The 27,210-nt window shown below is 38.3% G+C and overlaps 1 protein-coding gene across 1 annotated transcript; it reads right to left on the bottom strand.

Moving 5' to 3' along the window:
• Window positions 1-27,210, bottom strand: RNF2 (ring finger protein 2). Its single transcript, XM_084866599.1, has 7 exons — window positions 26,878-27,210; window positions 12,819-12,907; window positions 8,674-8,834; window positions 7,815-8,030; window positions 5,124-5,396; window positions 4,187-4,358; window positions 1-3,425 (listed from the first exon to the last, which is right to left on the bottom strand). The coding sequence occupies exons 2-7, from the start codon at window positions 12,903-12,905 to the stop codon at window positions 3,324-3,326; spliced, it is 1,011 nt and encodes a 336-aa protein (XP_084722725.1). The 5' UTR covers window positions 12,906-12,907; window positions 26,878-27,210; the 3' UTR covers window positions 1-3,323.

Raw genomic sequence — 27,210 nt, 5'->3', positions numbered from 1 at the left:
TAATGTATCAGATAATTAATATTCAAAATGTATAAACTACAACAAAAACAAAATAATTAAAAATAGGCAAAAGACTTGGATAAATATTGCTCCATAGAAGATATACAAATTGCCCATAAGCACATGAAAAGATGCTTAGCATCACAAGCCAGTAGAGAAAGAGAAATCAAAAGCATAATAAAATAACACTTTATGCCCATTAGTGTAGCTACAAAGAGAAAAACAAGTGGTGAGGATGTGGAGCTGTTGGAATCCTTACTATACTTTGTTGGTGGAAATGTAAAATACTATGGCCACTCTGGAAAAGTTTTGGATCCCTTAAAGTAAACACATAATTATCATATAATCCAGCAACTTCACTCTTAGGTATATACCCCAAAGAATTTAAAGCAGAGACTTGAACAGATACGCACACAAAATATTCATAGCAGCATTATTCACAATAGCAAAAAATGTCCATCAATCTAAGTGTCCATCAACAGATGAACAAAATGTGTATATACATAAAATGGAATATTATTCAGCCAAAAAAAAAGGAATGAAATTCTGATACATGTTACAACATGGGTGACACTTCAAAACATAATATATGAAACAAAACAGACACAAGAACAAATATTTTATGATTCCATTTACATAAGGTGACTAAAATAGTCAAATTCAAAGAAAGTAGAACAGAGGTAACCAGGGGCTGGGGGGGAGAGGGGGGGCGGTGTGGAGGATGGGAGCTAATGTTGAACGGGTAACGAGAGTTTCTTTGGGATGACTAAAGAAAAAGTTCAGGAAATAGCGGTCATGGTTACAAGATACTGTGAATGGACTTAATGCCACTAAACTGTATATTTAAAAAATCATTAAAATGGTAAATTTGGTTATATATATTTTACCCTAGTAAATTTTTAAATGATAATGTATCCATTGGCCTCACCACATTTGATGAGCCTTTTGTTCCTCAACACAGATGATGGCTACAGAACTTATTTAGATAATACTTTATAAAATCTTGGTTGGTAGTAATGATACACAGTACCCACCCCAAAACACAAACACACACACACATACACATACAACACTGCACTCAATTCTCTATCAAATCTCTATAATATCTACCAAATATCTAGAACTATATTTTGTAAAAGACTACAGAACCAAATGAGTTCACTAGTGATGGAGAATTTACATCCACCCCCAAGCTGGCAAATATAAACACATACATTTTCTAAGCACAGTGCTTATATTCACAAATAACTTTTTGCTTACAGACAAAATTTCAATTAATAATCACAATGGGAATTTAGTTATTTAATGCAACCACTAATCTAATGTCACCAATAAAATCTAAACAGTTATAGCACAAAACCAGGGTTATATTGAGTGGGCATGCATTGATAGTCTATACAATGTAACATTACAACAACAAAAGTAATTGAATACAAAATTTCCCGTGACTTTTCATGGTTTTCAAATTTCATGGCACAGATTACAAAAAAAAAAAAAAAGCCTATAAAAACAGATTTTAAGTATTTTCAGTAAAATGGTAAAAAGTTGAATAAGACTATACTTTTATTTTAATATTGGGCTGAAGATTTAAAACCTCAAGCTGGCCCAAAATGTCAAAAATGACAGGTAAATAATCCCAAGGTCTAGATAAGACTTTAGTTCTGGTTCTGAAGGACTAGTCTCCCCCTGTGACAAAAACCCTGTAGGGTCTATTTCTCAATGCAAACATGTCTTTGTAAATACTGTGAGAATACAAACTTGGAAATATACCTGAAATCACAACAGGGGTGAAAAGCAACACAATCCCATCTTATTTCTGCCTACCATCATAAAGCCGCCTGGGTCCAAATGCTGAACATTGTCCCTCAATATAAAACTAAATTAAGAAGACAATGACTTTTACCCTCCTGGCTGACATACTTCTACAGAATTATGTATTACTACATATCAAGGCAGTCTACACTCTGGTAATTTGCTTCTCTAGAGTGTAATTAGCAAAGCACCAAATTTATATACTGATATATGGCAACTCAAAATATTAAACACATTTTTCAAACAGAAGCAAACATTTTCCCCATTGTTAGTTCATATGCCATATTATTCTTAGTTTACATAGCTACCAACATAGAAAGAAGTGGGGAAGCTTTGAACATATCTTGTACTTTTCATCAAGGCTAAAGTGCAAAATATCTCCATATTTCTGGTATTTTAATAGAAAAAAATCATCAAACATACATAATAAAGGAACTGCACTGACAGAACACACACACAAAAAAAAGAGACCTCTTTAAATATATACCTGGAGATTACATAAGACCAATACAATATTTCTTCAGTGAAATCTGTAAATGAACCAAGTTCTCACTGAACTTTAGATTTTGTTTGATTCTTTCCCAGGATCAGAAATTCCAAAATTAGAGTAGGGGAGAAATGGGAAAAATAACATTGCATGACAATGAACACTACGTTCATAAAGAACCTTTCTGTAAAAGAGAAAGAGAGAGAGAGAGAGAGAGAGAGAGAGAGAGAGAGAGAGAGAGAGATAGATAGATAGATAGTGGAAGAAAAGATCATGAAAATAATAATCCTATGAGAACTGATTTTTAAACAGTAAATTTGAGCCTTGGTCTTCATGAAAATACTATAGCTTATATAGAAAACTATAAGCATACAAGATTCCAGGGGGGGAAAAAGTCAAAATACATATTATTTCACATTATGTAAGGCCTAATCTTTTGAGGGGAGGAAAAAAGATGGCCAACTGAATCTTAATACAGAATCGTTTTCTAGCCATGTGGCTCAACGGTTGGTGCATCATTCCATACACCAAAAGGTTGCAGGTCCAATTCCCAGTCAGGGCACATACCTAGGTTGCAGTTTTGACCCTAGTCGGGCCACATACAGGAGGCAACCATTGATGTTTCTCACATTGATGTTTCTCTCTCCCTTCTTCTCTCTGTAGAAATCAATAAAACATATCCTCAGGTGAAATTAAAAAAAAAAAAAAAAAAAAAGAATCCAAAATTATGAAAATTCCTGGGTCAAAGAGTGCTCCAAATGAAACCATACTTTGTAAGACATACTACTTAGATATATTTTTAAAAGGAAAGAAAATGTTCTGAATAGCTACAGTTATTCCCTTCCAAAAAGGAAATCTTAAATTAAGGGGAAAAGATTCTAAGAGTATAAACGAGGCTGGCTCAGGAAGAAAGTTGAACAACATATCCAAGATAGTGTCCATAAAAGTAATGATGGTACATCTTTAATAATAAAGAAATAGGCTATAAAAAAAGTTCATTATCCAGACTGGTTTTAGTAAAAGCTCATTTGTGCTCCTTTGTGGGTGCATAATAAAGTTCCATGGGTTTGTTCACTTTCCAGTATTTCTCACTGACCAATTCCAAAGAAAAAGAGCCATTTAATACCTAAAACAACAAGAAAAAGAAAGAATTATGAAAACTCAAAGCATAGTAACAGGGAGATGAAACAAACATTTCACTATTAAAAGTCCACCTTTACAGCACTGTTCGTGACCTGTGGCCGTGCTGTGGCTGACGGGTTCCATTCCAGTGCGACAGCAGCCCCATGGCCAGACACTGACTGCCTGACTGATGGTGGCTGTCAGTTTCAGGTCTTGGAGACAAGCATGGGGGTTTTTATTTACAGTGGGGAGGGAAAGGAGATCTGGAGGAGATAATAGATCAACCGAAGGACTTGTATACATGCATGTAAGTCCAACCAATGGACATAAATCTCTGGGGAGGGAGTGGGGGCAAAAAATAAAAAATAAAAAAAAAATAAAGTTTAAAAATAAATAAATAAATAAATAATAAAATTCTGTGGGGGGGGGGGAATAAATAAATAAAAGTTCACCTTTAAAAAAAAAAAAAAAACTTAGGATAAACTTCTTGTCACTTCTACTATTCATAAAACATACCAAAAACTTAACTACCCAGTACTCCATCTCTCGGGGTGTCAGGATTCTGTCATGTGGCATTTTATTAGGCCCCACCCCACCATTTGCTACTCTCAGATGGCTAATTTGCTTCCAGTTTCAAAGGCCTATTATTTTAAACTAGAGGCCCAATGCACGAAATTCGTTAAAGGGACCGCCGCCTCTGCCCTCACTGCATGGCTTCATCCAGTCTAATTAGCAGATTACACTTTTATTACTGTAGATACTTACAGTGAACTGCCCACTGGCTGTTGCTATATAAATGGTATACTGCTTCTCACTGGCTGTATCAAGGTTCATCTGGTTTGATTCTCCTTTGCTTCGAAGTTCTTCTAAAGCTAACCTCACAGCCAGATACTTGGATAAGTGATCAACGGTGGCATTACCAGAAGTCTTTATGTATCTGGAAAAAGAAATCATTAAAATTTAATTTCTAAATTAATGAAAATGTATTTAGATTACAGGACTAATACATTTCTAGAAAATGTAAATGTCTTTATTATTGATAAAATAGTATCAAATTATAATCATCTATTAGCTAAAAATTCCTTATTGAAAGTATATTATCTAACAGGCCACAAAAATATCCATAAAATACCATATGATATAAAATGGTAAAAATCAAATATACACAGTACTGAGGAAAAAGAACAAACATCTCAACCCAATTACCAAAGTTCTGCTGTCTACAGCAGCAAGAATATGACCAATTGCTTATTGCTTAAAAATCCATCAATTTTGTGGTGTTTAAGACTGTGCATAAAAGTGCTAACCTTGGGGAGTTAGGAATGGTATACTCATCAATTACTGAGCAAATATTTGATGTTTATCTGTACTCAATGGCAGGCAGAATGCTGAGATACAGTGCCATCCTCACCAGCAATAATTCTGGTGTTTATTGGCACCCCAGTATCATTGTTAAGAAATTTAAGTGACCCTTTTTTCTCCCTCCTCTAAGGAGGAGGTTCAGGGCATTCCCTTCAGATATCCAAGTATGGATGGGAGGCATGGAGGAAGAAAGCAACCACCGAGGCATCAAGAATATCCAATGATCCCTGGCAGTCAACTGGATGGCAAACATTGCCCTTCTTTCTTATGCAAAACTGGCTTTGAACTCGAAATTAAATTTTCTGAATTCAGATAATCTAAAACTAACCAACACACTTACCTTGTCTGTGCACTGTCATCTTTTTCCATCAGTGTGGGGTGAGGCCTGAACACTAATTCAATTTCACTAGCACCATCCATTACGGGATCAATTGCCACTGTTGCATTATTGTTATCAAGCTCAAGCCCAGAATCATCTGATGTTTTGGTCCGTTTGTTGCTAGGCCCTGCTTCCTGATTGCTGTGTGTGGATGCATTACTACAGTGAGAACTGTCACCATTGTCTTCTGCTCCACTGCCATTTTCAATCTGTTGTTTCTTGCCTCGCTGTAGTCTAGTTAAGGAAACAAAAGGCGTTGCAGAAAATGTACTTAGGCATTTTTAGTGAATCCCTTTGAAGCATGTTTACAGAACTTTAGAATTCTAGAAAAGTCAAGACAATTCTATAATATAAAAGCCCAGTAGGGGGCATGCAGGAGGCAGCCAACAGATGTTTAATCAATGTTTCTATTTCTCCCTACTCTCTCTCACTTTCCTCTCTCTAAAAAAAGAAAAATAAATCAATTTTAAAAAAGAATTGTGTAACTCTTTTAAAATAAATACGTCCAAAACTTAGTACTTTATAACTATATATGATGAAAGGGGGTGGGTACTAGAAATATTGGGGGAAGGACTTTGTAAAGTATATCATTGTCTAAACACTATTCTGTGTACCTGAAACTACTAATAATGAAATAATATTGAATGTAAAAAGTAATTAATTTTTTTAAATTTTAATACTTTGTTTAACTTTACGAAATACAATTTCAGATGAGTTTAATGGAGTTTAACCTCTAGGCCAGTGGTTAAAGGTTGCACTTTTTTTTTTTTTTTAATAAAAACATGTATTTTTATTGATTTCAGAGAGAGAGAGGAAGAGATAGAAACATAAAGGATAAGTGAGAATCATCCATTAGCTGCCTCCTACATGTCCCCTAGAGCAGGGGTCCTCAAACTTTTTAAAGTGGGGGCCAGATCACGGTCCCTCAGAGAGCTGGAGGGCCAGACTATATGAACTACTAATTCCTACTGTAACACCTTGGCTGCGCTCACTGCCCAAAAAACCTGGCGGGCAGGATCAGACTCCCCTGGGGGCTGCATGTGGCCCGCGGGCCGTAGTTTGAAGACCCCTGCCCTAGAGGGTATCAAGCCAGCAACCAAGGCATGTACCCTGACTGGGAATCCAATTGTTACCAGCTGGTTCATGGGTCAAGGCTCAACCACTCAACACTGGCCAGACTAAAGGTTATACTTTAAAACCACTCCTGAAACCTTAAATACTGATGCCTGAATCCAATCAAAGATTCTGATTCAGTTGGTCTGAGGTGTTGCCTGAGCCCTAGGATTTAAAAACTTTCCAAGTGTCTCTGAAGTTCAGCCAAGGTGAGAACTAGATATGGATGGGACTCTATTGGCATCTTCTACTTTCAGGCCTGAATATATGAGGGGATGTCAGAGCGAAAAAGAGAATGGGAGTGAGAAGATGCCCAAATTATGTAGGGTTTTATTTTTTTATTTTATTTTTTTTTTAAATATATTTTATTGATTTTTCACAGAGAGGAAGAGAGAGACAGAGAGTTAGAAACATCGATGAGAGAGAATCATCGATCAGCTGCCTCTTGCACACCCCCCACTGGGGATGTGCCCGCAACCAAGGTACATGCCCTTGCCCGGAATCGAACCCGGGACCTTTGAGTCCGCAGGCCGACGCTCTATCCACTGAGCCAAACCGGTCCCGGCTATGTAGGGTTTTAAAAGCCAAGGTCTTTTAACCTGAATATTAATAGAAGTTATTACAGACTTTGAAACAAAGTAGAATCATGATTTGACTTTCAATTTCACAGAATCACTCTGGCTGCTATGCTGAGAATAGACTATGTGGGGGTAAGCTTGGAAAGTATAAAGACCACTTATGAGGATTTTTCAGTACCAAATGAAAGATAATGGTGGCTTAGAACAATCTATAGATAGATAGATAGATAGATAGATAGATAGATATAGATATATCTAGATGTGTGTGTGTGTGTGTATGTATTTATGGAGATGTATACATACACACATATCTAGAGTTATACATATAAAGCAAATGAAATGATAGAGCTGCCATCAACTGAAATGAGCAAGAATGAAGGAAAATAGGGGTTAAGAAGAAAAAGTTCAGTTCATGTCTATACATGGTAAGTTTCAGGTTAAGAAATAGCTAATAACATACAAAGGGAACCAGGAAAATATGGTCTCCTGAAAGCTGGGAGAAGAAAATTATTCAGAAAAATTAATTTGTAAAAGACTACTAAGTAAGATGGGGTCTGAGATTCAGCAATTAGATTTTACAATGTGGACACCACTGGTAACTTTTGATAAGAGTGATACAAGGGATTAAAGTCTGACTAGAGGGTTCAAAATGAAATGAATAAAGTAGAGACAGTGAGCACAGACAACTCTTTTAAGAAGTTTTGCTATAAAAAGAGAAATAGGATAGTAGGTAAGTGGAGGGAAAAGTGAGTATAAAAGGGTATTCAAAAGTTCTACTGTCTTAAATGGAAACCCAGGCATATATGATACCTGGAAGCATATACCACACGTGCATGAAAATGTAATCATGCAAAACTACTATTTATTACTTTTTGTATTTTGTCTTTTTCAAAATGAAGGCTAAGTAAATTCAATATTTAATAAAGTATTCAAGAAAATGGCCACCTTCTTCCCAGTGTACCTGTTCATGGCCTGTATCTTCAGTCCTTCCTCAATGCTGTGACTCAGTGCTTGCTGATTATTGTGCTTATTGATCCTGGCTAATACTCTCTCTTGATGAGCTTCATACTCATCACGACTTGGATAAATTTTGCTGATGAGTGCATCAAAGTTCGGATCTGGCCTTAGTGATCTTTTGGAAACTAGCTTTTTCCGACATGTCGGACATTCTTTATTGCTAAATAAAAAGAGGAAAAACAATGTAAACGATGCCAGTACCTTTAGGCTAAAGACAAAAATATATACTTCCGAATAGTTACATTATCTTTATTCTAATATCTTTAAGAAGTCACATAAATTTAAACTGATTAACCTAAACTTTATTAAATATCTGACTAATCTTGGGTAAGCAAGATTTTTGGAAATCTCAGATACTCTATACTAGTTGTTGGGAAAAATTTGAATATCCCCAATAATAACTTATATATAACATTTTAGAAATAAAAATAAATTCTTTTCCTAATATTAATTTCCCCTTTCTCAATTCCATGACATACAAGCAAAAAATCATCACCTATATTAATTTATGTTATCAATTACTTTATTTAAACAATTCATAAGGATATTATTTTGTATACTTAAACAGAAAAACCATGGCTTCATCATTTCCTCAAGATAAATATGCATCCTATAAAGCTTCTGAAAATGTATTTTTTCAAAATGAATTATTTCAAAACAAAGATATGCCAATAATTCAAACCTAGACTTTATAAAAATTTCCAATTCTCAAATCAATACTTCTAGAGTATGTACTTCTCAAAAACCTATAGAACACTGTCTTGGTACAACTGAAGTGCCTGGTATAACTCATTTTAACATACCCACTTCTGAGGGCTGTGATAATGCAATCTGCACAAAAACGGTGTAAACACTCCTTTGTAGTCATGGTGTTCTTCAACATATCCAAACAAATTGGGCACATTAATTCACTGTGTAGACTTCGAGGTGAAACCACAATTTCCAAGCCATCTGTTATTGCCTCCTGTAAAAGAAGGAAATTTAAATGCTTTTTAAATTTAAATATTTTTTGTGTTGATAAGTTCAAATACACAAAAGTATTGAGGATGACAAAATGAACATCTACATACCTATCACCCAGCCACTATCAGTGTCAACTCAAAGCCAATCTTGTTTGGGCTATAATATCCCCCGATTCTCCTCATTGCCCCCGCCAATGCATTATATACAAATGCTCTTATTTTAATGCTAAAGATAATATATTAATGTATCTAAAAGACATCTAGGAGTAAATTAGCCTGGTATAATAAGAAAAAGCATTGAATTAGGAAGCAGATACCTTAGGTTTTATTTCTTTAATTTGTACCATACTGTTAATTTTATTATATAATTTTGAATATGTCAAGTGAAAAGCAACTCTTAAAAATATATATATTATTTCTTTTATTTTTTTAAATATATTTTATTGATTTTTTTTTTTTTTTTTTTTTTTTTTTTTAACAGAGAGGAGGAGAGAGGGATAGAGAGCTAGAAATGTCGAAAGAAAAACATCAACCAGCTGCCTCCTGCACACCCCCCACTGGGGATGTGCTCGCAACCAATGTCCGGTATGCCCCCTACCGGAATCGAACCTGGGACCCTTCAGTCTGCAGACCAACGCTCCACCACTGAGCCAAACCGGTTTTGGCAATAAATTATTTCTTTTTTAAAATTTCTTTATTAAGGTATTACATATGTGTCCTTATCCCCCCATTAATCCCCACCTCCCATTCATGCCCCCACCCCCCTGTTGTCTGTGTCCACTGACTAGGCTTATATGCATGCATATAAGTCCTTTGGTTCATCTCTCGGTTTTCGTTTTAGCCATATTAACTAGTTATGTGGTTCTAAATAACTATTTAACATTGTTCATTGCTCTGCAAAATGAGGAAGTTTCTTCCATCTTTAGAAATGACACCATTTTGATAATATAGTTCCCCCCTTTTTTATCAGTGGCTTCACTTTCTACGGTTCAGTTACCTATGGTCAACCACAGTCCGAAAATATTGAATGGAATATTCCAAAAATAAACAATTCAGAAGTTTAAACTGTGCACTGTTCTGAGTAATGTGATGAAACCTCACTCGGGAGGTGAGTCAGCCCTTGGTCCAGCATATCCCCACAGTATACACAAGCTCCTCTTAGGCTGGCACAGGGGCCTTCTCAGTTATCAGATCAATTGTCTCAGTATCTTGAGCTGTGTTCAAGTAACCTTTATTTTACTTCCTAATGGCCCCAAAGCACAAGAGGAGTGATGCTGGCAATTTAGATATGACAGAGAGAAGCTATAAAGTGCTTTCTTTAAATAAAAAGGTGAAAGTTCTCAATAAGAATAGAACATATTGTATGCTGAGGTTACTAAGACCTATGGTAAGAAGAAGTGTTCTAGTCATGAAATTGGCTAAGTTATAAACTAAGCTTTATCCTAGGTATGTTTGTATAGGAAAAAAAACAAGGTATTTACAGTGTCTAGTAGTACCACTTGTGGTTTCAATCACGCACTAGGTATCTGAGAATGTAATCTTGTGGATAAGAGAGGACTACTCTATAAGTTATACATTTCATGCCATCTATTAAAAAGATTTTAAGATTCCAATACAAATATTTTCTAATTGATATGCATGGTTTAACTATTTCATTTTAAAATCATTTCTTTGAAACTTAAAAAGTTTTGGTCCACAAAAGCAATTTTACACAAAGTGCTCAGGTTCTCGGCTAACTGATTTAAATCATGGTACACCTGAAGTATTTTTATTTGTCATGTCTAAAAAATGTGAGAAAATACATTAAGAGTTCCAATATACACATCTCCCAGCTGTAGAGAGACTAGTGACTCCTGCTTCTTCTCTACCACCACTATCCACTCTTCCTTGAGAACAAATTACCTAGCTCAAAGGCCACCAGTACTGGCTCCTATGGAATAAGAAAAGAGATTCAGGAGCTCCCCATGTTAGTGACACTTCCTTGTTTCTACTGCTTCTCCATAGTACTTGCTTTCTCTAAAGTAGGGGTGTCGAACTCAATCAGAGAAGGGGCCAAAATCTAAAATCCAGCCTAAATCGCGGGCTGAATGGTTTACTGAACAGTCATAAACTGACAATGTCATAAACTGACAGCGGAGTGCAGGGATGACAGCGCGGTGCGGGCCACATTGCAAGGCCTGGCGGGCTGGATTTGGCCCGCGGGCCTTGTGTTTGACACATGTGCTCTAAAGGGTCAAAAACTGGTGACTCCACAAGGAAAGACAGAAATAAAAGGTACTGTCCATAAAGAATGCAAGTAAAATATATTTATATTTATAATAACTATCACTATTATCAATAGTCTATCATGTTTCAGCCTCGCTATATAAAGCATTTTCTATTTATTACTTAGTTTTAATACATACACAAACTTCTGATTTAGAATTATAACCTCTGGTGAGGAAATAATCAGAAAATGATGATGACTCAGCTGGTAAGTCTGCCCTGATTAGAAAGAACTTGCCTAGCTAAATCCCAACCCTGGATATACCCTACCATCCCTGTTCTCCAGCCCTGTACCCGTGCAGGTAGAGCAGCACTGTTAAATGGGGGGAATCTCACAACCAGACTGAGATCACTAAAACTTTCACCAGACTCAAATGGGTGTTCAACACTGCTCAGTAACTGGTTTCTCTAACAGACTCATTTTTCCTTTTGGTACACTATTGTACAACTTTTCTTCTATCTGCAGACCTTCTCCACCTGAACATTCAATACATTACCTCAAATTTCATAAATCATCTTCTTTCTTGCTATAAGGAAAAAGTATACATCTTCCTATTGAAAATACATTCCTTTCTATGTTATCAAGTGTATCACTCTTGACTATTCTATCTGCTCTCAGATTTTAGCCAACTTTCCTCCACTGAATCAGCCTAGAGTAGTATCTCCATAGAGTTGCTACACGGAGAAATGTGAATGATACACCTTAGAGCTGTCAAGGACAGAGAGGTGGGGAGGAGAGGGGAGTGTTGGACAAGGGAAGTGGAAGGAGTCTACACAGCTCTATCTCCTTACAAACAAAACGAAATTTAAAACTTCCCAAATCTATGTTCCCCTCCAGTATTTGCTCCATTTCTCTGCTCCACGGCAGAGCCAAACTTTTCTGAATTGACTATATGTTTTCACTTTTCCCTCTTCAACATAGCAGCACAATCTATCAAGTGAATCTCTTGAAAAAAATCACCAAGTACATATTGACAAATCTAATGTACACTTTGTAATAGTCATCTTATTCCTCTTCTGAATGCTGTTGAAAACAGTAACTGAATCCTCGTCTTTGAAACACTTCCTCAGATTTTGTCCCCCCACCCCTCCCTCTCATTTTTCCCTGTCTCTTTAGTTGGCTCCATGTCCATTACTTAATTTCTAAATGTTGAAGCTCCTCTGGATGAAGATCTGGGCCCTCTGCTCCTCTCTTTCTAGGCGATCTTATCTATTCACTAAGCCGTAAATGTGCTGACAATCTCTAAACCTTAATATTTAGTCCAGTTCTCTAGTTAACATCACTGCCTGTTTTATAGGCATCACAAACTTAAAACGAGTTCAGTTTTTAAGTATGCTTAGCTCCTTCAACCCTGCTTCCACCCCTTTTTACCTTTCTCAAGGTAAAAACTTAAGTCTTCTCCATCTTTAACTTCTCAAAATAGTCTTCCCTACTCATATCTCAAGGTATAATTATATGGATGTTTTATCTGTTTAATGTCTATAAATTCTAAGAGCTGATGTTACATGTTTTATTCACCATTTCACCTAGTGCCTACCCTAGGACCTGTAGAATATGGACTCAAATTATTTGTTGAATGAAGTGTCAAACATACAAAAGTCAGTACTACTTATTTATCAATTTATTATTACTGTTATGTTCTTCCAAGTTTTCATTTTCTAAAAATGCATCCCAATTTATATATGTATCATATTTCCCCTGTTATCTTAGTCTACATTACCTGAGGTGTTCGTTGTAATTCATATAAACTGAGTTCCCATGTTTTGCTTAATGGTTGAGTTCCATTCGTCTGCACAGCCTGAGACATTGCTAGGGATAAAAAGGAAAGAAAAAAACAATTTCAGTATCTGAAAGGGAAATAAATCTCAAAAGTGATTCTTAGGAATTATAAATCCTGAGGGTAATAAAAATAAAAATTATACACTGGCTCCTCAAAAATTTTTTTTTAAAATTAAAACAAAACAAAACAAAACTCAAGAATCTCTCCATTTAAAATACAAACTACTAAAAAGCAAGAAAAACTAACTGATCTCTGAATGCCCAAAATAATTAAACACACAGAAAGTACTTGATCATTACTGAAGGTATAGGAAACTGTCTTAATCAAAACAATACTTTTTAAAAGAGGCATGATCCTGGAACTTAGAACTAAATCAGGAAAATTTCAGACTCGTCAGCATGGCCTCTAGTCCAACCTTTGTCAAAGATACAAAAGCTGCTTTCCAGCACTTTAAGCTACTGGTCACTCTGTTCTTCCTAAGCTCTGCCCTCAGGAAAAACTGGTTAACCAGAACTTAACCTGCCAGGATATTATCCAGAACCTCCTGACTCAGAGAAAAAAAAATACCCAACTTTTGCCCATTCTAGCCATCCCATCCCCACCTACTAGGGAAACAGGGGGAGGGAAAAAACTAAGAACCAAAAATCAACAGCATTATCTGTAATATCAAAAAATCATAAAAGTCTATGCATGCCTATCAATAAGAATATGGCTAATATATATATTATAGAATACTATGTAAGCTGTATATCTGGCATGAAGTTCAACAGATGTACACAACCAACATTCAGCTTTTTTAAAAAGCTAGTTGTAGAGCAAAATGTTTATCATGCCTGTTTTAGAAATTAAAACAGAAATTCAAACACCTAAAGATGCTTATGATTCTGAGTTCTGTTCACCATCTGTCAGCCACAACTGTCATTCTTCTCTTTATCAAGCTTGTTCATTTTCATTTTACAACCTTCTCTAGCTCATCCTTCTATCTGTAACAGAAGACTTTCTTCCCCAAAGATTTTCCCATAGCTAGCCCCTTCATGAAGTCTAACTAAATTCTTACTTTGCCATTCTTTCATGTCTTCCTTCCCCCACCACCCTCCCACCATGGCACTTTTATCTATTTCCCTCTGCCTATCCCTTTTGTCTCTGTTTTGTTTTTTAGTATGTTTTTATGGATTTCAAGAGGAAAGGAGAGGGAGAGATAGAAACATCAATGATAAAAATCATTGATCAGCTGCCTTCTGCATGCCCCCTACTGGGTATCAAGCCAGAAACCCGGGTATGTGCCTTTGACCAGTATCGAACCCATGGCCCTTCAGTCTACAGACCCATGCTCTACCTATGCTCTATCCACTGAGTCAAACTGGCTAGGGCTGCATATTTCTTTAAAGGACACATGATAACATTTAGAGCCCACCCAAATAATCCAGTATAATCTCCTTATATAAAGATTTTTAATTTAGTGACATCTGTAAAGACCTCCCAACTCCCCCCAACACCCCATAAAGTAGCATTACAGATGCCAGGGATTAGAATACAGATATTGTTTGAAGGCCTATTTTTCAGCCTACCACACTTGCCAAAAAAAATTAAGAGTAACTTATAACCAACTCCTCACAAAGCAACACTTTATGTCTTAATCCTGTATATAATTTGTTCCCTTAATTTGTTTTTTAGACTTTGAAATATATATCAGAAATACACTTTTTAAAATTAACTCTTCCAAACTTTAGCATTTTCTTCTTCTTTCATTAGTATATCATACAATATGTGAATGATCAAATGATTTGTTTCTTAATTAAAACACTCCTTGCTTACAGGATACAGGTGTTAGCTTTTAGAAATTTATTCAAGACTAGGCAAATAGGGAGCAAAGATAAATTCTCAGTAAGCAATTCACTGTCATCATAGCATTGTCTGCAGTATCACCCCATGAAAACCACTTGCAGCAGTTTTAATCTGAAGTGACAGCTGTGAGAGACACTAATTTCTTAAGCATCTAAAGACAGTGTTCTTTATTGAAAAAGTTGTCACTGTACTAAACAACTGGAATATACATCTAACTTATTTTTGCTAACCAAATAGCTTCTTTATTTAAAAAGATAATATAATCAACTCCTAATTGGATTGTATTTTTTCCACATCATGGAACACAGAGCAGAAACCTTTCAAAGGTGAATTACAGAGCTTCATTATCCAGTCTTAATTAAGTTTTTGAGCACTGGTAACAGACTTAATGTTTTCTAACCTCTATATAATTAAGTTATTGTTACAGGAAAAATAAATGTTCTAAGATTTTTTAAAGTACCACTTAAAATCCAGACCTAGATCACCTGCGCCCTCTTATAATATTTCTCATCACTCCTCTTTCTTCTAACACTACTCCTTCAACTCCTGTTCCACAACACAGATACTTTCTTAATGGCCCAATACAGTCTTTCCCCAGCACTTCAGATACATCTATCAAGGTCTACTATTAGGCAACATCAGTTATATTAGCAGCAGCCTTGTTTTCCTTCTGTCCTTGTATACCCACATTAGAAGCTAACAGACCCACAATAAAAACCAGCTGAGTAGGAAACATTTACTGAGAGCTACTATGTGATAGGAAATGAGACCCTCCAAGAGTTTATTGGCTAGTGGGCCCTGAACAATGTTTTCCACACAATTTGGTAAATGCTACAAAAGCACAAAAAAGTAGTCACATGGAGGAGCAGACATCAGAAAAGGGTTTCCTAGAGAAAGAGACTTCTCTCTTGGAAGAGGAGAATTTAAGGTTAAGTGTAAAGTTAACCAACTAAGGAAAGGAAAGTAATCCACAAGGACCAACATAATAAGCAAAGGCACAACGCAGCATAGGCTGTTTGTGAAACTCGAAATTGTTCACTACTAAATGAGTGAAATGTGAGAAGCTGACATAAGTGAAGCCATTTAAAACTGGAGCAGCCATTCCAGAGGAAGTGCTTTTATGCCTTGAGCCTTGAACCTTTGGAATATTTGAACTAGAGAAAATAAGCTTTGGACTGGGCAAAACTAACAATGTATTACAAACAACCACTCGCAAAGCCAACAGAAAAGCAGACATTCTGGACACACAAACTGATGATTATGGATTCTAGTTTTGGACAGAATCAGTTATCAGCCACGTATAGCTAAAATGTTAACTCAGTTTGTTAGCACCAATAGAAATTTCTTTCTTCTCTTCATGTAATTATTCCCTTCCTTTTCTAATAAAACCCTTTGCGCTCACCCTATAATTAGGCCAGTTTTTAGGTCTCTGCCTGAATCAGTGTTTCCAAAATTGCAATTCTTTTGATCCCAAATAAGCATTTGTTGCCTCTCCTTTTTGTTTTTTTAGCTTAACAGAAAAGAAGGAGGTTGGAAGTAGAACAGAGGCTAAAGAATTAAACTGTGGACCAGATTATGGAGGCCTACTATGCCACATGCAAAGGTGTTGGGGGAAATCCACAGTGAAATGATAAAAATCGGATTTATATTTGAAACCCACAAATCAATTCCAGCGGCAGTGGAGGATGGACCTGTGGAAGCAAAATTTAGTTGAAGAACTGTGCAATAATCCAAATGAAAAATGAATACATTTTTATAAGAAGTATGAATTAGAAGGGGCAGAGCTGAAAAACACTTAGGAGGTAAAATACAGGGGATACAATAAATGAGAAAAAAAGGAGAGTAAAGCCACAAGCTGCCAAGCTTGTTGCTGTCTAGTAGTCAGTACTTTAAAAAAAAAAAAAATCTAAAGTGAGATAGCAAAATATATATTTAAAATTACTATATAATTTTAAACAGGCAATGGTATGCATGTTCTAGAAAGGGATGAGAAGCTAACCTCAGTTTTTGGACTTGTTGCACAGGAGGCACATGCAAGTATTAGGCACGCTGTCTCCTCTTTTCCCTCTGTAAAGGCAACACAGTTTGTCACCAGGCTGACTCTTCTTCAAAAGGAGTGATCAATAAAGTTACCCCAACAGTTTTTCTCAAGTTTATACTCAGCCTTGCAAAATATCTGTTGCCACTAGGTGGAGACAATTTTGATAATAGGAATATTGGTTACTCAAATAGGAGTAGCCACAAATTTTCTACAAATACATGCACGTGGTAGAAAAGCTGTGCTTCTAAATTCTTGGGTGAACTAGGGCTAACCACTTTATCCGAGGATCCGGTTTCCTTCTCTGTAAATAAAACTTTCATTAAGTAGCATCAAGAGCCGTTCTTAGCTCTAATATTTTGTGGATCAAAAGCTTGCTATAAAAAAGATCCTTACCTCTACAATGCCTAAAGATGATCCTTTCTCTTGCCCTAAGAAAGTCTACCATTAGCAACTTCTTTTTAACTTGAATACTTAAATCAAACACAACACTCATTTCCTCCAATCTTTTCTTTTCAAAATAAGAGGTATATTGTGTATTAAAGTTCAAATATCTACCATTCAATGCGACAGCCAAGGTTTCTGCACTTTTTCTTCAAGAAAACTGCTGAAACCATACATCTCCACGCCCATCTGGCTTGTTTGCATATATCTTATATAATAAGAGAGGAATATGCTAATTATCCATTATGCCATAAGGCGTAATGACTGACCACGTAACAACTGGATCACGGTTCTGCATGGTTCTGCACGGTTCTGCAAGAGGGTGGGGCATCAAACTACAAGCAGGCGGCAGAGAGCTACAGGAGGGGGCAGAGCAGCAAGCTATGAGGGGGAGGGGAGCTACCGAAGGGAAGGGCAGCAGGTGGAGAGCTATAGGAGGGCGTGGCAGAGAGCTACTGGCACACAGATTCGTGCACATGGCTACTAGTATTTTAGATAAGTTGGCTATAGATCTTTTTCTGAACTAGTATACTGATGCTATAGAATGTACATCTGTGAGTGGGAGTTGTTTCTCTTTTGTTTTCATTTTTTTTGGTCCCATTTGGTAAGAACTTTCCATTTTTGTTGATTTACTGAATTCTAACTCATTTGTCTGACAAGACATTCCTTACACTGGTGCTTTACTTCTGATTCTCATCTGTCAGTCTAAATTTTGTAACTTCTAAGACTGTCTTAATCACTGCTTGCTCAAGGGGTTTCTAATATATTGCCAGTCCTAGGAAATAATCTATATATATATATATATATATATATATATATATATATATAGGCCTAAGTGACCATCTGACCAATACTATGATGTGCACTGACCACCAGGGGGCAGACACTCAATACAGGAGTTACCAAGCTGCAGTGACTTGGCAACTGCAGTTCTCAGGTGACACACTGGAACCAGAGGAGGGAGCCTGATTCTGGGATGTGTCACCCGAGAACTGTTCTCTCACAACCTGGGACTCCTCGGGGGATGTCTGAGAACCAGTTTTGGCCTGATCCCCACAGGCCAGGCCAAGGGACCCCAACAGTGTACGAATCTGTGCACCAGGCCTCTAGTGTTATTAATAATAGGTAACTTTTGCCCAGCTGATATGGCTCAGTGGTTGAGTGTCCACCCAGGAACAGGAGATTATGGTTCAATTCCCACTCAGGGCACATGTCAGGGTTGTGGGCTCGATCCCCAGTAGTGGACATGCAGGAGATGGCTGATCAATGATTCTCTCTCACCACTGATGTTTCCATCTCTTTCCTTCCTCTGAAATTTTGCTTAATCCTAATAACCCTATGAAGAAGGTACTAGAATTGCTCTCATTTAACAAATAAAGAATCAAGCCAAAATATAAATAAATAAATAAATAAATAAATAAGCAACTTGCTTCAAAGTCTCATAGTAAAGGTCAAAGGCAAAACTCAAATGCAGGTGTGTTTGACTAAGAAGGCCATGCCCTTAGCCACTGCTCCAAACATACAATTAATATTACTACTACAATAATGCCATTAGTATAGAGACATTTGCTGCAACGTCAACATGACATTGCTTCAATCATTAAAAGTAGTAATTATTAATACCATATCCAATGACTAGTAACACTTATAAGGTAAAGTGATGAGAGAAGCCACCAATTTGCATCTATGCTACAATTAGCTATGTAAAAGTTATGTTCTAGAAGGTAAAAATTGTTTGGAGTTTGTGGGGAGGCAAGGTTCCCTCCATTTTTCAATTCCTATTATTATTATTACTACAATAAGCACAGATTTTAACAAAGAGTTTTAAGACAACAGATAAGAACAGAAGAGTGAAGAATGTGTTTCTAGTGTCCCTCTGTCACATGGGGCAGATTTTTCTCTTGTAAAAAAAAAAAAAAAGAAAAACAACTACAATGGGGAATAGTAGCAGGAAGACTGGGATTCAATTCCAAAAGGTAAACTAATTTAATCTTTTTTTTTCCTCTTTAGGAGTTTCTTGTCACCTGGTTTCTGCAACTCAGATCAAAAGTTTAAAACTGGAAAAGCAGCTTCTTCAATTTCAAAAGCCAGGGTATAAAAGAAGCATGAAAATGGAAATAAAAACTTTTAAGGAGAGAAAGAAATCTTACAGCTCTGATAAATCTAAAGATTAGTATAATTTTAGGTTTATGAAAGAAAGCTGCAAAAATTTGGCATAGCTCATATATACTAGAAATCAAAATGACTTTGGTGAGTCAATATATGTAAACCACTTTACCTATAAAAAGAGCATGTTTTAGGTGATATATATATTTTTAAGTATATACTAATTGCTAATAGTACCTGCCCTTTTAGACATCCAGATCTTATTAGCAATGAAAATATATTTAAATATACACATATATTTATATAACAAACGCAATGAAAACTTTGGACTATAACATATCAATTCAAAACAAATGGAATTAAACTAAAAAGCTTTTACACAGCAAAGGAAACCATCAACAAAAAGAAAAGGCAACCTACTGAATGAAGAAAATAACTTTAAATCATATATATAACAAGGGGCTAATATCCAAAATATGTAAAGAACTCGTACAACTCAACAGACATTTTCCAAAGGCATACAAATGGCCAAGAAGTACATAAAAAGATGCTCAAATCATCATGGAAATGAAATTCAAACCACAAAGAGATATTACTTCAAACCTATTGGGGGAGGGAATACTACACTATAACCAGACTTGGGAAAAGTAAGATTAAAGAACATCCACTTCTCCCATACATCATTTTCACCAACAACTTTCTTTTATTTCTATTCTTTCTTTTTTAAAATATATTTTTATTGACTTCAGAGAGGAAGGGAGAGGGAGAGAGAGAAACATCAAAGATGAGAATCACTGATTGGCTGCCTCTTGCATACTACCTAGTAGGGATTGAGCCTGCAACCCAGGTCTGTGCACTTGATCAGAATCGAATCCGGGACTGTTTGGTCTGCAGGGCAACATACTACCCACTGAGCCAAACCAGCTAGGGACCAATAACTTTTTTTTAAATATCCTTAACAAGAGAATGCAAAGCTTTTAATAACACCCAGATGTGTCTGAGGCAATGTCTTTAGCCAGTTCTCTTTTCGATACTTCTCTATAGACTGTTAATTTCTATTAGTTCTTGATGCCAAAATTTCATTCCAAGTGTCTTCATCAGTTCCAAATCCTTCATGGCAGCAGGCAGTTCATCCATATCCAACTGGGCTGGAGTTTTTTAGAGCCAAAGCAACTTCCTCGAGATGACCTGTAGGAGTTTTCTTCAGAGATTCATCCAGAGGCTTTCCTTTTCCTGGAGATACGCTGCTTGGATCTGTGGATGCTGTGCTGTGTGTTGTTTCTTCTGGTTAGAATGTGGATGATGACTGCTTCATCCACCAGGTGTGGTGTTGTTTTTCTTTTTTTTCTTTTTTTAAAATATATTTTATTGATTTTGTACAGAGAGGAAAAGAGAGAGAGAAACATCGATGAGAGTCATCGATCAGCTGCCTCTTGCACACCCCCTACTGGGGATATGCCCGCAACCAAGGTATATGCCCTTGACTGGAATCAAACCCGGGACCCTTCAGTCCCCAAGCCGATGCTCTATCCATTGAGCCAAACTGGTCTCGGCATGTATTGTTTTTCTTTTAACAGAAAAGCCAACATTCTTGCTAGTAGTAGAACCAGACCTAGAAACCAAGTCTCCTACCTTCTGCTGTACTCAACACTACACCTTCTGTAATGCAGGAAAGGCGTCTATAAAATATTTGGCTAGATTCCAAGACAAACGTCCCAGACTGAATTAGACTCTATATAGTAAATAGTATAAACAGTGAGGTTTAATGCAATTACTGGCATAGAAGCATACATCTTTTTTAAAGTGAAAAATCGATTGGTTTTAAGTTAAATCAGCATAATGTGTATATGCAGGCAGGAAGCAAGCATGACATGTCTAAAAAAGAAATCAAAATGAAGCACTGCAGTTAGAACAGTCCACAATAGTTAATGGAGGCAGTGGTAATTAATACAGGGAGTAGGAAAAAAGGAGATATTTTTAATACAGGGAGTGGGGAAAAAAGGAGATAAAGATTAGACAACTAAAAAGAATAGTATAAAAGGAAACTACATGATGTTTCTAATTTTAGGAAATAAAATGAGGGACTTCTGTCTTTTCTCCCCCCTTTCCAGAAATAACTGAGATTTTAGAAGATTAGGCTATAATAAAAAAGGTAGATTTTAATCAGTCATCAAATGAAATCTCATGCCCTAGCCCAGTGGTCAGCAAACTCATTAGTCAACAGAGCCAAATATCAACAGTACAACGATTGAAATTTGAGAGCCAAATTTTTTAAACCTAAACTTCTTCTAACGTTGCATCTTCAAAATACCCAGGCCATGGTATTTTGTGAAAGAGACACAATCAAGGGGCCAAAGAGCCGCATATGGCTCGAGAGCTGCAGTTTGCTAGCCACGGCCCTAGCCAATTTGGCTCAGTAGATAAGAGTGTCAGCCTGCAGACTGAAGGGTCCCGGGTTTAATTCCGGTCAAGGGCATGTACCTTGGTTGCAGATTCCCCAACCCTGGTCCGGGTTTGTGCAGGAGGCAACCAACCAATGTTTCTCACAGTGATGTTTCCATCTCTCCCTTCCACTCTCTCTAAAAAAATCAATGGAACCTTGGCTGGTTTGGCTCAGTGGATAGAGCCTCACTAGGCCTGTAGACTGAAGGGTCCTGGGTTCGATTCCAGTCAAGGGCACATGCCTGGGTTTCGGGCTCAATTCCCAGTAGGGGCGTACAGGAAGCAGCTGATCCATGATTCTCTCTCATCATTGATATTTCTATCTCTTTCCCTCTCCCTTCCTCTCTGAAACCAATAAATACATATTTAAAAAATAAAAATAAATGGAAAAATATCCTTAGGTGAGTATTAACTTTAAAAAAAAAAAAAAAAAAAATCCCTGCCAAAGTTGCTGGCTCTGGAATATAACACATTAGAAACCCAAAGTCCTATTTCTAGCTATTGGTATTATACAATTTAAATTAACCATTTACTCTTTAAATTCTCAGATCTGTAAATCAAATAACACTCCAAACTATTTTTTATGACTTTTGAAGGAGTAAACAATGCTGCAAAGGTAATGATCAATATTTTAATTCCCATTACCCATTACAAAAATAAATATTCCTTGAATGTCTTTTATGTGCACAGTACTTGGGTAGGCTAAAAATGAAGAGAAAGAGACAGTCTTCGTAATTCAGATTAATGCAACATAGAGAAATGCTTAACTAATCATGATTATGATTACATGACAAAATTGAGGCATATCAGAAATAGTTTTCATAGGTAGTGGCTGGCCAGAGGAGTCAGAGAAAATGAAGTTGGATTTGATCAAGAGACAAAATAAAGAGGATAATCATTAAATTTAGCTAGAAAGAGAAGAGTGCATAGGTTGCTATATCCTTTAGGTTCTCAACGCACTTCACTCATCTGTTACTGCATTTAACACACTGGACAGTCATTTATTTGTCATCCCCACTCAGTCTGCAAATCCCCCAAGGATTTACAAGAAACCATGTTCATTTTTCTATACTTAATCAATAGCCACACATGATAATCAATAAATGTTTTTTGAACAGGCAAGGTTAAGGACACGATTCCCTATTTAAATTATTGTATTTTAACCTAGTCTATCTGTGTGGGTTTACTCACTGATTCTCAACTTCAAAACTACCATGCTAGCCTCTGGTCTATGGTGCTGGAGCTGAGACTGTGCAACTATCCTAAGCTACTCTTCTGCCAGGGAGCTTCTTGTTAAGTAAGCCTTGCCAATGGAGGAATTATTAAATGGAGATTTGAAAGGAAGAAGAGGGGTGAACATACTTCTTAGAATTGCTGAAGCAGCAACTGGTTCCAGCCCCCAGCTTCTTTCTGTTCTCCCAGAACTGGCCCTATCAGCAGTTCAACACTAACCTCCTCAAAAGTTCAGAACCAGGCCCATGGAATCTTTTCCCTGAGCTCTTAGGCTGACTAATGTAATGTTCTCTTTTTGTTCTTACACCTATCTAACCAACTCCCTATATTAAATCGCCACTGCTGAAATTCCCATTGAAGTTTCTGTTTTCTTTACTGGACACCAAATACATTACTAAACACAGCGATTCTAACCGTTCTCCTCTGAGATACCTTCTTGCTACGTCAATGAAGGATAAATTCCTATCCTTCAGGAATTTATTCCTATAGATAAAAGGAGTTATTCCTACAGATAAAAATTCCAAGTATGCACACCCACCTCTTTTTACTAGACACAGCCTAGAGAAAATGGGAGGTGGTGGACCTGATCTCAGTTCCTACAAACCTCCCCTAGTAAGAGCATTATACCATTCTGAATGTGATTGTTATATTTAAAAACTTTTTTCCCCTGTTCATCATGGCCTCTAAATGCAAGCTAACTACTTCATCTAGTGTTCAACAAAAGAAACAGCACTCTGTTCCAACACTAAAACTGAGCTGAACTTATAGGTATGCTGTTCTCCCTTCTTAAGGGATTTTTAAGCATAATTTTTTACTACATGTGATTTTCATTTTATTGACTTTAGAATTTAACCTCTTCATAAAACACAACTCCACACTTTAGCAGAAACAAAAAGAAATCCCTCTCACAGGAGTCCACAATCAACACATCTTTTGAAAACAAATGATCAAAATGCTTTGATATTTTAATGACATGCTTAAATAAGATGACTTCATTAAACAATTTATTCTGAGGTTAATAACAAAAATAATGTCACTATTGTACTTAAACTGATCTTTTAAAATTACGACAAAATGGAGATATGTAGAAGCAGCGCACATGTTAACACATTCTCTTGAGTTGGAGAAGGCCAACTCAAGCAACAGGACTCTTTCTAAGAATGTTCAGTAATTTATGTAAGTTCTAAGATTCCAACAAGAGGTATCACTAGGCCCAGACATATATCAGTCCACTTCAGCTGCCTAACATCTGTAAGACAAAAGAGAATTAAGAAGATTCTCAAATTTGAAAAAAAACTATAGTCAGTTCCATGGAGTCCCTCCCCATAGCATAAAACTGATTAACAGCCAACCTACCTCCTAGCTATGGGCACATGAACACAGCTTCTATTTCAGTGCCAAGAGCTGCATACCCAGCCAGAATATCCACGTAAAATCAACTAAGCTGTACTTAAAAGAGACACCTGAGGACCCATGTGACATATTAGGTAAAAAGACCGGAGGTGCTGAACATACAGGATATATGCACCTTCAGGGAATGAACAGTATAAATGTTACTGTACCTTTGTACCCAAAATTACATGGGGATCTAAACATTCAATAAGTTACTACGATAACAGAGATCTCAAGAAAAAAAAAAAAAACACCAGGAAATTAAATAACTGGTGTCTGATGACAATGTATGTCTCCCACAGCATGCATAATAAACAATATTAATTGAAAGTCAAGCATAGATCTGTATGTGTGCAGAATATACATAATCTCATGGTATTTTTCTTTTTTAAAAAATCGCAAACTGTAATGCATTGCTTAATTTCTCCAGATTTAATAAATGAGGCGCCACAACATTATGCGGTGCTTTAAGTCATACTAGAAATGCTGTCAAAATTTTAATAAAGTGCTTTTTAATGTTAACTCACTTCTCTTGGCTGGAAAGAATTCCGCTTCTTTACTAATGTATAGAAATGAAACTGTCACTGAAACATCTGGTTATATATTATTCATTAGACATATATCACCTTTATCCAACAACTCCATAATATAAACACAAATCATGAATAAATCAGATTAAGGAGATAGACCTGACATCCAAAGATGTTTGCTGACCTGAACTCTCTTTCTATCCATACAAACCAGGGACCCAGCTGTCTGAGTGCTCCTCACAAGCTTGGGAAAACTAAAAATTCTCCATGTCTGCATTATGTTAGCGGTTCTAATTTGAAATTTTTTTTACGCAGCCCATTTAAGGACCATCAGCATATGTTTCAAATGCTCGAAGGGGACTAGCCTACTCAGGCACTTTTCCTCCCTAAAATCTCCATTTCACCCCCACATCTATTATAATCAACCTCCAGCGTGGACTCCGCAAGGGTACCTGAAGGAAATAACCCAAATCCCTAGAAGTGAGAGGCCATATTTGCTGTGCTATCCCTGGAAAATGGAGTCTTATATAACCACCAATTACTTTACTAAAAAGTGCGTTCAGTGTGCAATCAAGATTTTAAAAGATACCTGTTGATTGTGACACAAGTAGAAACTTGGGGGGGGGGGGGGGGATAGACAAGGAATGACCGAATCATGTTGCTGCCATTTAAATTCTTTATAAACCAAAGGATCATTTTTAAGAACCAAGATCTAACACCAATCTACGCTGTTAAAATATTCAACAACCACACACCCTAAGGCAAGCGAGGAAAGTAGATTATCTACCCATTACACTAAGTTTCAGCTCCTCATTTCGGAACTACCAAAAAAAAAAAAAGTAATTTTATAGAATGCAGATCACTCGTACACCGGTTCCCAGCGTGATTCTCGGGCTAACACGGTGACACCGCGTCTCAAAATTTGAGTTTTTAAAAGAAGCAAAGCACAGGACTCAGGTGACCGAATGCGAACCTATCCATTTCGCAGCACAATGTCTCCACAGCCCTCAGGGGAACCTGACATTTTCACACATCAAGGCACACATTTCTGGAAAACTTCTGACAGCCATGAAGTAGAGACCCCCGCCCCCATGTCCCCCAAAAAATAACCTTCAAGGAGATAAGCCATTCCTTAGGATTATGGCCTTTAGCGGGCAGATAACGGGCATGAACCTCAAAGCCGGTAACTAATTTTAAACCCACAGCACCTCCGGGAATAGGAGAGGAAATTATTCTGACAACCGGGTCGAAGGGGGATCCCCGACGACAGCGGGTACCCCCAAGATCTCCGCGTCAACGACAGGATTCGAACCCCCCCCCCCCCGAAGCTTCCAGCAGAGACACACCGAGACACCCCCTCCCCCCACGACTCCTCGGGGTCAACCTGGCGATTGAGAAACCAGCCACAGACCCTGCGGGGGCCCGGGGCCGGCGGCGCTCCGGGCGGTTCTCACCCAGAGGGTTCCCCCCCGCAGCCTGGGGGAACCCCGACGCCGGGGAGCGCCGCCCCGCGCCCGGCCGACTCCGGCACCCCCGGGGGAAAGGGCGCCCCGCACAAAGCGCCCCGCCCCGCCCGCTCCGGGGGCAAAGCCCGGAGAAACTCCCCCGCATTCCACGCCTTTTCGCCTCCGGAAAGGGGCCGCCGCCGCCGCCGCCGCCGCCCAGAGGCTGGGGCCCCGCCGGGGAGGAGCCGGCGGCGCGGCGCGAGGGGTTCGCGGCCAAGGAAGGAATCCCGGAGCCTCGACCGACCCGCCGCCCCCGCCAAGGAGACCCTGGGAGACTCGGGAACAATGCGAAGCCGCCTCCCCCGCCCCGAGAGACGGCGGCGCCATCTCCCCTCACACCCCCGCGGGCGGACACACACTCACACACCCCCGGCCCCGACCGCCCGCGGCCGCCCTCGGCCCGGCCCGGCCCGGCCCGCTCCGCCCGCCGCCCTTCGCCGCCGCCGGCCGCCCGCCGCACTCACCGGCTCCCGGCCCGGCCCGGACTCCGCTGCCCGCGGCCGGAGCGAGACTCAGGTCCAAGCCGCCGCGGCCGCCGGCGCCGCCGCCGCACAATATGGCGAGCCTGGGCTTCCGCAATGGAGCTCGGGAACTACAACAGGGGCCGCTCAATATTCATGAGAGACCGAGGGGGAAGCCGGCTGGGCCGGCGCTGCGGGGAGGGCGGGAAGGAGCGAGGGAGCGAGCGAGCGAGGGGGCGGAGGCGCGGGATGGGGACGGGGACGGAGAGACGTGCTGGCGCGGGAGCGCCGCCGCGTGCTGGCCTGGAGGCCCCAGCCGCCGCCACGCCCCGCCCC

The sequence above is a fragment of the Pipistrellus hanaki genome (genome assembly GCF_964339955.1).
Source record: "Pipistrellus hanaki genome assembly, chromosome: 18".
In the NCBI taxonomy this organism is placed as follows: domain Eukaryota; kingdom Metazoa; phylum Chordata; class Mammalia; order Chiroptera; family Vespertilionidae; genus Pipistrellus; species Pipistrellus hanaki.
The sequence above is the reverse complement of the archived record's forward strand: the minus strand, read 5'-3'. Positions and strand labels throughout refer to the sequence as shown.